Here is a 10,046-nt window from a genome sequence, read left to right as displayed (position 1 = left end):
ATGTCTAATAAGAAAATCACATGGCAGCAACTCAATGTATTTAGGCATGTAGACATGATCAAGACAATCTGATGAACTTCAACCCGAGCATCAAAATGGGGAAGAAGGGTGATTCAAGTGACTTTGAACTTGGCATGGTTGTTGGTGCCAGACAGGCTGGTCTAAGTATTTCAGAAATTGCTGATTTACTGGGATTTTTACACACAACCATCTCTAGGGTTTACAGAGAATGGTCTGAAAAAGAGGAAATATCCAGTGAGCAGCAGCTCTATGGGCAAAAATTCCTTGTTGATGCCAGAGGTCAGAGGAGAATGGCCAGATTGTTTCGAGCTGATAGAAAGGCAACAGTAGCACAAATAACCACTCGTTTCAACCGAGGTACGCAGGAGAGCATCTCTGAACACAAAACACGTTGAAACTTGAAGCAGATGGGCTACAGCAGCAGAAGACCCCACCGGGTGCCACTTCTGTTGGCTAAGAACAGGAAACTGGGGCTACAATTCGCACGGGCTCACCAAAATTGGATAATAGATTGGAAAAATGTTGCCTGGTCTTATAAGTCTTGATTTCTGCTGCGTCATTCAGATGGTAGGGTCAGAATTTGGCGTGAACTACATGAAAGCATGGATCCTTCCTGCCTTGTATCAATGGTTCAGGCTGCTGCTGGTGCTGTAATGGTTTGGGGGATATTTTCTTACACTTACACTTTTTCACCCAAATTGTTCTGTTTTTCAAATGATTTGTCGGCCCACTTGCAATACCTTCTTGGCCCACAGGTTGGGAACAACTGACGGAAGGAAAGATATTGTAATGACATGATAGATTTAAGGTGAGGTAGATATAACATAATGCAATATAACATCCTACCAAATACAGGAACACTGTGGAGATATCAGTATTAGATAAAATTGCACTTCTTTTTCTATAAATAGTTGTAATGTTTCCACAGTATAATGCCTGTAATGGATAACGGATAATGATATTAGCTATGGCTATATTAGATATGTTAGCTGGATTAAAGGTTCACAATACCAGCATGTTGTTGCCTTTCAGCGAGTGTGTCCTTTTTCTTCCAAACAACACAAGTAGTGTGTGTACTTAATGCAGTGAGATAAAAGCATAGAAGTGAGTGTGGTGGATGTCAGACTTTCATGCAGGAGGCTGCAGTTTGTTTCCTGCCACAGAATCACATTCAGCTTTTTATGAACTATAACATAATCTTTTCCCTGTTACCAAGTGTTTTAGTTACTATCTTTACCATAACTGAAAACATGCTGCAGATACTGTGGAAAGAGACAATTTTAAATTTGAGGTTTTAAAAAACAATGTATCATTGGGACAATGCCATAGCACATTCCTGGTAGATTACAATTTAATCTATTGTTTATCCTGAAGTTGTCAAGATCTGCTAGGCTTGTTTCAAGAGCTGTAAACACATTTCGTTCTCCTAAAATTCTAAACTGCTGTGCCTTTTTTGTCATCTGACAAATCACTGCCATTCTTCGCTCTGAAAACCGCATTAGGCCAAGTTCAAACTAAATGCCATCGAGAGCTTTTAAAAAAATTCCTATTATGGGGTGTTGAGTGCGCAATGGGTTGAGCAGGCGCCCCATATGCAGAGGCTACAGTCCTCGCTGCAGTCGGCCCTGGTTCAAATCCCGCGTTGCTTACGGCTCTTTACTGCATTCCCCCTCTCTCTGCCTCCCCATTTCCTGTCTCTCTCTACTGTGCTATCATAAAAAGCCCAATTAAAAAAACAAAAAAAACAAACTCCTGTTGTGTTCTTCTTTTCTTTATCTAATCCGATTGATATTTTCATCTGTGGGAGTTTGCTGCTTCATGGAAATGACTCCTTTAAATTCTTCTGACACAGTCCTGCCTCTGTGTTTATGTTGAATCTGAACTGGGCTGTCCAAGGAGGAGGGGGATCCAGAGGGTGTGCTGGTATGTTGTGCTTTAAGCCAGTCCTTCCCCCATACATACACGCGCATGTGCACACACACACACACACACACACACACACACACACACACACACACACACACACACACACACACACGCACACACACACACATACACACACACACACACACACACAGAGAAAAGAAACACCCACACTTCTGTGGAACTTCCTTACTCAATCTGGCTGACTTATCATGGGGTGACTTGAACTGAAGTTGAGTCAGACAGCTCTGACCGTCAGACAAGTCTCTCTGAGTTCAACAACAAACAGAAGGAGGTAAGTCATCTTAGCTTAGCAGGATCTTAATTTACACAAAAATCTGCTTTTATTTCCTGGGCTTCTCAGAGGTTCTCAGTTAAATGCTCTATTTTCTTGCTCTTGTTTTCATGGCTTACAGGAGTATACCTGCAGAATAAAATATCAATCAATATACTGATTGATCAATATATACTGACTGCATCATGTGGTGAATGACTTGTTGTATTTCGGACAGATTTTCCTACAAACAGTTGAGATGGAAACTACAACATTTGATTATGACTACAATAACAGTTTGGACCGGCACTCCCCGTGTAGTCCTAATGATGTCAACAAACTGGGAGCTCATCTATCCATCCCTTACTACTTCATGTTTCTCTTCAGTGTCTTTGGCAATGGGCTGGTCCTGGTCATCATCCATCGGTGAGTGGATTCAACAAAAATCGGAGCTTGAATTAAAACGATGAGTATGTAGTGCGGGAGTTATTAAAAAGAATCACAAACAATATTCTTAGTTCAGGAGTTTAATGCAGAATGCATGACCTGACAGTTTTTAAGACAGGTCAGTGATTTATAATTGAATAAAAACACAACCTTTACTGTAAAATTTCAAATAGGATAAAATTCTAATGTGAAAGTAGGTGTAAATTAGAATTGTAAAACTGTGATAGTTGTTGTTATTCCACGTGGGGTTGTGTGAGGTACTTATCTATAGTCAGTGTATTTCCTGCAGTAGATTCAGATCAGGTCCCAGTTTAGAGAAGCATCAGGAGCATCAACGCAGGAGCTGAGTGATGAGCTGCTGTGGACAGGGTCAGCAAAAAAAATTTACTTCAGCCACTTTAAAAAATGCCTGCAGAAAAAAAGTTCATATCAATTTAAGTGTTCACTTTATTTTGAATGTTTTCACCGTTTCATCTTCAACAGCCCTTTCCTTTAGAACTACATTTTTCAACTGATCTACCGCATTCCTACGCACAAATGCATCTACGCTTAGCACTGTCTCAAAAAAGCTGATCCGCAGAGTAACAGTGCACACCGTAGGTGCGTAGCAACACGGCAGTTCGACGGTTGAAATCTGTAGCTCCTAAGCAAATTTAAATAAATCGTACACTTAAACTCATATTAGCTTTTTTTTCTGTGGGCATTATTTTTGCTGTCCACAGCAGCACATCACTCAGCCTCTGTGCTCCTGCTGCGTCTCTGAACTGGTAGTGCACCGATCTAAGTCCACTGCAGATAATACACAGGCAATAGATAAGTACCTCACACAACCTCATGTCAAATAACCCAAACTATCACTTTATGATTTTAGTGCTGGTTGATCTACAACATCTGTGGTCACCGTGCTTTAACACAACTGGAAACCCTTGTTGAGCTGCTACTTACAGCAGAGGGTCAACTGAGGATCTGCTCACAGTGCAACTAAACAAACATAAGAAAGAGGTCAGTAGATGATCGGCCTTGGTGAAAACGACACTGACAAAAAATATAAAAAAATGCCAATGTCTTGTTTTGCTGGTTGTAAGCTTTTAATGTGAAGCTGAAGCTGTAGAAAATGTTTTTTTTGCATTAGCAGCCACTTAATACAACTCAAATATGTTTGAGAGGGACTGAATAGTCCACAGTGAGATCAAATTACCATATATTATAACAGTAACATTAGATTACATGGTTTTCTTTTTCAAGTCATGTGCATGAAGGCAGTGTCTATCCAGAGCAGGGATGTGGAAGAACATTCATTACAGACTCTAAATAAACAGGATGGCTATTGCTGAAAAGCTGCTGGCCATAAATGGTATCAAAGTAGGATTTGATTAAGGATTTTACTGCTATATTTTGTCTACCCTCACTTGGTGGACAAAATTGCAGCCTACTGGAAAACAGTCCAACAGAACCACAAATTACAGGCTCCAGAACGAGCATAAAGTTGAATCAACACCTCCCTGAAACAGTTTCAGTTTCTGACATTTGGGAGGCAGAATGGACAGAGTGCCTGGGACATAGCAGAGAAGCACTTCCCTGACAGGATTCAGTTCTGGGCCATTTGGGGCAGTGGTGGATTTGACTGGAGATGTCATCAGGTTGTCAGAAAAAATGACACCTGACTGAGAGAGGATGAGATGAAGTCATACCAGGAGGCTCTTATTCTTGTGCCCTGCGACAGAGAGAGATGAATACAGTAGCTATTCAGTAGGTAAAGTTCCTCTCTGTAAGCCCCATGAGAGTTACTTCTACTCTGTCACTGTCTGCTAACTCTCCACTCCCTTGTCTCCACTGCTGCTCTCTACCTTTGTGAGCGAGCGAATGTGAAAAATATTCCTGGTGATCATGGAAACACAAATGACAATGTCAGAGATGAACTCAGCAAAGTCTCACTGGGCCTTGAACTGAAAGGGATGTTTTTATAATGCAGCATATTACAGAGGGTTGAAAAGATGCTATGTCAGCTGCATGTTGACAGGGATCAGACTCAAAGAGAGGGAAAAAACACTCTCCCCCTCATTTTATTCACAAAGCTTAGTTACAAGTCAAATGGACATTTTATTTTTCTTTTGAGCTGGATGTAAAACTTTAATTCAAAATGCAGACCAGTGCAGATGTGCTGTGCCCAGTCCCATCTGGACAAATGTTGAGTCCTTTTTTGTGACAGTCAGAAATATAATGATATATTGTTATAACTCCCCTCAGGGTTATAAACTCATTCATTTCAAATCCTTGTTTTCAGGACTTACATTTCTGATTTTAACCACCCCTTGTGGTTATTTTAACAAAAGATAATGTGGCAATATATGCTGGGTATGAGTAGGAATATACAGTTATACAGTTTTCCTCTGGCTCTAAATGTCAAAAACAGAAATGTGATGGGAAAAACTGGTTCTGTATAACATACAAATATGCATTTTTGTTACATATATAAATACAACTAAACAAACAAAAAAGCAGTATCTTACTACAGAAATGGCATTTTTCATCCATTTGTTCATTCCATTTATTTTGCATTTATTTATGTATTTATTTATACTTATATTGTTTTTTTTGTCCTTCATATTTGTGGACACCCAACTCATGTCAAACTATACTAAGCTAAAGATCTGTCAATTTGTTTAACTGCCACCAACCAAACCACAGATTCAGGGATTCAGATTCCACTGAAACATAATAGATCATGTGAAATATCACTGTTAAAAATGCCTGAACCATAGAATCTGTTCTTCTCTAATAACTGTTTAAATGACCTTTTCCTAGGTTTGAGAAGCTGACCACAGTGACCAACATCTTGCTCCTGAACCTGGTGTTGTCCTCCCTGATCTTCATGAGCAGCCTTCCCTTCATGGCCGCCTACATGCAGCTCTCCAATTGGATCTTCGGCAGAGTTATGTGCAAGCTAATGGGCAGCGTCTATTTTTTGGGTCTCTACAGTTCTGTCCTCTTTCTAACTCTCCTGACCTTCGACCGACACCTCGCTGTCGTGTACTCCTTGGACGCGCTGCGAGTCAGGAACAGACGCTATGCAGTGGGCTCCTGTGCTGTGGTGTGGCTGGTCAGCAGCCTGGCGTGCATCAAGCCGATGATGCTCCTAAACACATATACTGATAATATTAATGAAATAACCATCTGTGAAGAGAATGCAGACCTAAATAATGACGTGCTGATAAAATCTGGACTTTACCTTCAGCTTTTCCTTTTCTTCATGTTCCCTCTGGTTACTATTATTTACTGTTATGTTAGGATTGGACTCACTGTCATATCATCCAGGATCGTCAGCAAGTTCAAGACAGTCAGGCTGATATTCATCATTGTCCTGTTGTTTTTCCTGTGCTGGACTCCATTCAACATTGTACTGCTGACGCGCGGTACCACCTGCGAGCAAAAACGCAAAAGGGGTTACGCACTTCATGTCACTCGTAACTTGGCCTACATTTACTTTTGCTTCAGTCCCATCTTCTACACATTTGTGGGGAAAAAGTTCCAGAGTTACTTCAGACAGATGCTGGTGAAACACTTCCCACGGTTACAGAAGCACATTTCCGTCGATCGTAACAGCAAATACAATATATCCACAAAAAGCACACCGAATGAATTGTAGGAATGGAAAGCCTTTGACTTCCTAGCACTGGCATATGTTCAACAAACCATGGTTTTACAAACAGCTCAAGGAAGCCATAAGTCAGTTCTTTTAGGGCTGTCTAGGCGCAAAGCAATGAAGTCCAAGCAGGAAAAAAAGGTTCTCTCATAGCAGGATCAAAGATTTCTGTGATATAAATCAATATCTACACTTTGGTTGGCCATGTCTATTCTCAAGCCATTAAAAATTTGTGTTATGTTGTCAAAGTCCAGCCCAACCTTTTAATTTGTCATCATGTTACAGTATGTAGCATCAACACAGTTCTCACAGTATTCAGTAAAAAAAAGTTCTTGGTTTCACAAAATCTCACCTTTATGTAGCCGACAGCTCAATATGTTAGGAGGGCAATGAAGAACATTGTTTTACTCACATTAGTGTGTCCTGCACTCACACAGTATTCTCCACTCAGGTGAGAGCACTTGAACGTCCGCGCACTGAATGACAGGTGACATTCGTCAGGCTGAAACGAGTCACTGAATTTTGCACCCATCATATTTTAGTTGTCTGCATCGTCTGTGTGTGACAGAATTTATGGGCAAAATGAGGATCCTAAAATTTGGGCAAACTTTAAACATATAAAACATTTGAAGGACTTGAAGATTGATGTACAAAAAGTATTTCACTATGTATTTTTACCACAGAATGAATCAAGCATGCACACTCTGTTCAGTGATTCTCCACATTACCTCCAGTCTGCTAACACCTGCTAGTGACTGGATTTGTTTTGATTGTTTATATCTTATATTGTTTCTTATGTTATTACATTTTAAAGATTTTTTGATGATTTTTTTGATAATTAATCGTGTCCTTTGTAAAATTGCTCTTAAATGATTCATTTATTTAATTAATTAATTTAATGTCTAGTTTGTCATGTCCTGCACAAATCACAGTTTACATGGAAAGAAAACTGAACTGTGAGCGAAAAGCCAAAAAAGGGATGTTAAAAGCTTCATGCAATTAGTTGATGTTTGTTTGATTTTTCTCTTTGTTTTTCCTGTATTTGATTTGATTAAATCAACCCTTTCAATCAGCAGGCTGCATGTTTTGGTTGTCACATCCTGCATATTTCCAGGATAAATGTCCCTTTTCAAATAATCCCTTTCACCTTGTTCATTTTGAACGGTAGTAGCTCATGGTTTGAGTGGAAGTTCAAATACAAGTTTTCATTTTCATGTTTAAAACAAAACAAGACCACAAGAATGCATTACTGATCTGAAAAGTTTTCCCCAACAATTCGACAGAACTAAAAATGCTATTATGAAGAAAATTGTCTGAAGATTGAAGAGGTTGAGTCATCGATTACAAAAAATAGAAGTTTTCTCACTCACTTCTATTATCTAGTGAGATATTTGTCTCTGACATGTCTGCCTCCGAGTGTTTACATTGTTATTCTGTGGATAATCTGGACTAACACTACTGAAGAGAGATGTCGCTGTTTGATGCTACTGATGTGACTGTATGAATGCAGTGTCAGACGGTCAAGACTGAAACATCTCAACAAATATCAGACCACATGCTTGCTTTCTTCTGGCCCAGTAAACGCTCGGTTCTGTGGCCTGAATCTGCCCTGTATGACGCATGACTGTCAGATGCTACTTCCACATCTGGATGAATTCTGGTGGATAGGACAACAGCTGGATTCTGCCCAGATGTGGAAGTACATGTACCAGACTCGGGCTGAGGACCAAGCCCCATGTTGGGCCAGAAGTTTCATTTTGCTGTCTAGCTAGGATGAATCCTTTAAATCACTTTGGTGGCACCCTGATGTTTCCTCTAGTGCCACCCAGAGGTTAATATTTTTGAATTTCAGCAGAACATCTCAGCAACTTCTGGATGAACTGTAACAACATTAGTGATCTCCTCACCTCTCACCTTTCACCGTCATCAATTTAAACTTCTACTTTGTCCAATACTTTGGTTTATGCAAAACAGGAGGTGGTAAGAAGGTGGATATTATACCTGCTAAACATCAGCATGTTAGCATTGTCATTGTGAGAATGTTAGTATTCTGAGTTAGCATTTAGCTCAATGCACCTCTGTGCCTAGAGCTGTTAGCATAGCAGTAAGCTATTAGTGTTGTTGAAGTATCAATTACTGTACAATACAGTGGGGTCCTAAAGTCTAAAAGTGGTCCCAGACTTTTGCTGTAAATATAAAATATTTTGAGTTAAACAATGTTTTTTCTTCTTGTTTTTTATTTAGATAAATGAAGGGGGCAGAATATTAGGCTACGTCCACCGTACTACAACTCAGGAGTAGTGTGGATGCCAGGTGTTAACATGTCATCGTTTTAAAACTAAAATATAGTATTGTGGATGTAACCTTACAAACACTTCTGTATATATTTTACTAGGAAGTCCCATTGAGATACAAGATTTCAATAGAGACCTGGCCAAGATAGCAGCCATAAGAACTCACCACATATTAAAATACAGCACAGAACATAAAACACCACATATACCGCATGACAGCAATTTCAACTCAGTGGCATCTACAGACAAACAATTACATATCTCATTAACCAGACTATTTATGAAGCCCTTTAAAATGTTCAACGGATATACAGTAAATTTATCTAATTTTAGATTCTTCTGCAGATCATGACTCAATTTCATCATGTCTCAGCACTGAGGTCATAGTGGTGTTGATGGGCTGGACTACATTATGTTCAGAGGTGTTTGCAATGTAACAATTCTGGCTTATTACGAAAAGTAAGAAAGTTTTTAGCACTTTACTCATTAAGGATCTTCTTATCATTGATTGGATTAACAACTTGATGACAGTGTCGACAAAAACAGTTGTATTGGATTGCATTAGTTTGTACAGGTGCACCTCATAAATAACACTCCAATTAGGTGAGAAAATATTTGTTAATTTAGACGATTCGGCCCTTTAATGAAGTTTTGCTTTGAACACGTCAGTCTTCTATTTCCTTGATCTGCTCTTTATCTTAAGATTAAATAGCAAATAAATAAATAATGAGATCAACCACAGAGACCGAGTCAGCTTATTGTTTCACCAGCCACAGCTGTAAACACCATTATTTGTCACAATGTCTGAGCTTGGTCCTCACATGGGTGCAATTTTTAAGCACTGGCAGATCACCTGTCAAACTACCCTCACTGCCAAATTTCACCCTGTGTGCTGCTCAATGATAAATTGTAACCCAAGCTTAAATTTCTGCCATTCTTTCTGCAGGAGAGAGGGAAGAAAAAAAATCAAGCTGTCAAGAATGAATAGGAGTGTCAGCAGAAAGTAATGCTTTCAGATAAGAGGTCTTTCCATCCATTTTTCTCTGTTATGTCATGAGCAAAGTCAAGGCTGGCGAAAAGTTAGAGGAGTCCTATATTATTGTACTAAAGATTATCAGATTAAACATGTTTTGCAAGTGGGAGGAAAGAGGAAGTGGAGTATTGTGCAACAGCGTATTGCCTGTGCATTAATATTTAAGCAGCACTCTTGTTGCTTAAGGTGAATCTAATATTTTATATTTTATAATTGGGCTGCAGCTAATGATAATTTTAATTATGGATTAATCTGCTTATTATTTTTATCCATTGTAATTGTTTGGGTTGGAAAACATCAGAAAATAGTGTGAAATGCAAATCACACGATTTACTGTTTTTCTTTTCCACCTACCAAGACCTCAAGGTGAGGTCTTGGTAGGTGGAAAAAACAGGTTGAAAAGAAAAACAG

General features: G+C 39.2%; 1 protein-coding gene across 1 annotated transcript; it reads left to right on the top strand.

The window, feature by feature from the left end:
* Positions 1-1,995: 1,995 nt before the first annotated feature.
* On the top strand, positions 1,996-7,380 carry LOC111646403 (C-C chemokine receptor type 3-like). Its single transcript, XM_023395876.2, has 3 exons — positions 1,996-2,239; positions 2,457-2,644; positions 5,471-7,380. Exons 2-3 carry the CDS (start codon positions 2,478-2,480, stop codon positions 6,309-6,311), a joined length of 1,008 nt encoding a protein of 335 aa, XP_023251644.1. The 5' UTR covers positions 1,996-2,239; positions 2,457-2,477; the 3' UTR covers positions 6,312-7,380.
* The last annotated feature ends 2,666 nt before the right edge of the window (positions 7,381-10,046 follow it).

The sequence above is a fragment of the Seriola lalandi genome, unplaced genomic scaffold, assembly GCF_002814215.2.
Source record: "Seriola lalandi dorsalis isolate HSWRI2012SDOR001 ecotype SW California unplaced genomic scaffold, Sedor1 jcf7180002054970, whole genome shotgun sequence".
Lineage (NCBI taxonomy): Eukaryota > Metazoa > Chordata > Actinopteri > Carangiformes > Carangidae > Seriola > Seriola lalandi.
The sequence above is the reverse complement of the archived record's forward strand: the minus strand, read 5'-3'. Positions and strand labels throughout refer to the sequence as shown.

Bases quoted from the DNA above. Each gene is read 5' to 3' on its own strand.
- LOC111646403 (XM_023395876.2), top strand. From the start codon at position 2,478: ATGGAAACTACAACATTTGATTATGACTACAATAACAGTTTGGACCGG. The intron at 2,645-5,470 runs GTGAGTGGATTC...ACCTTTTCCTAG, and splicing joins GTCCTGGTCATCATCCATCG to GTTTGAGAAGCTGACCACAG.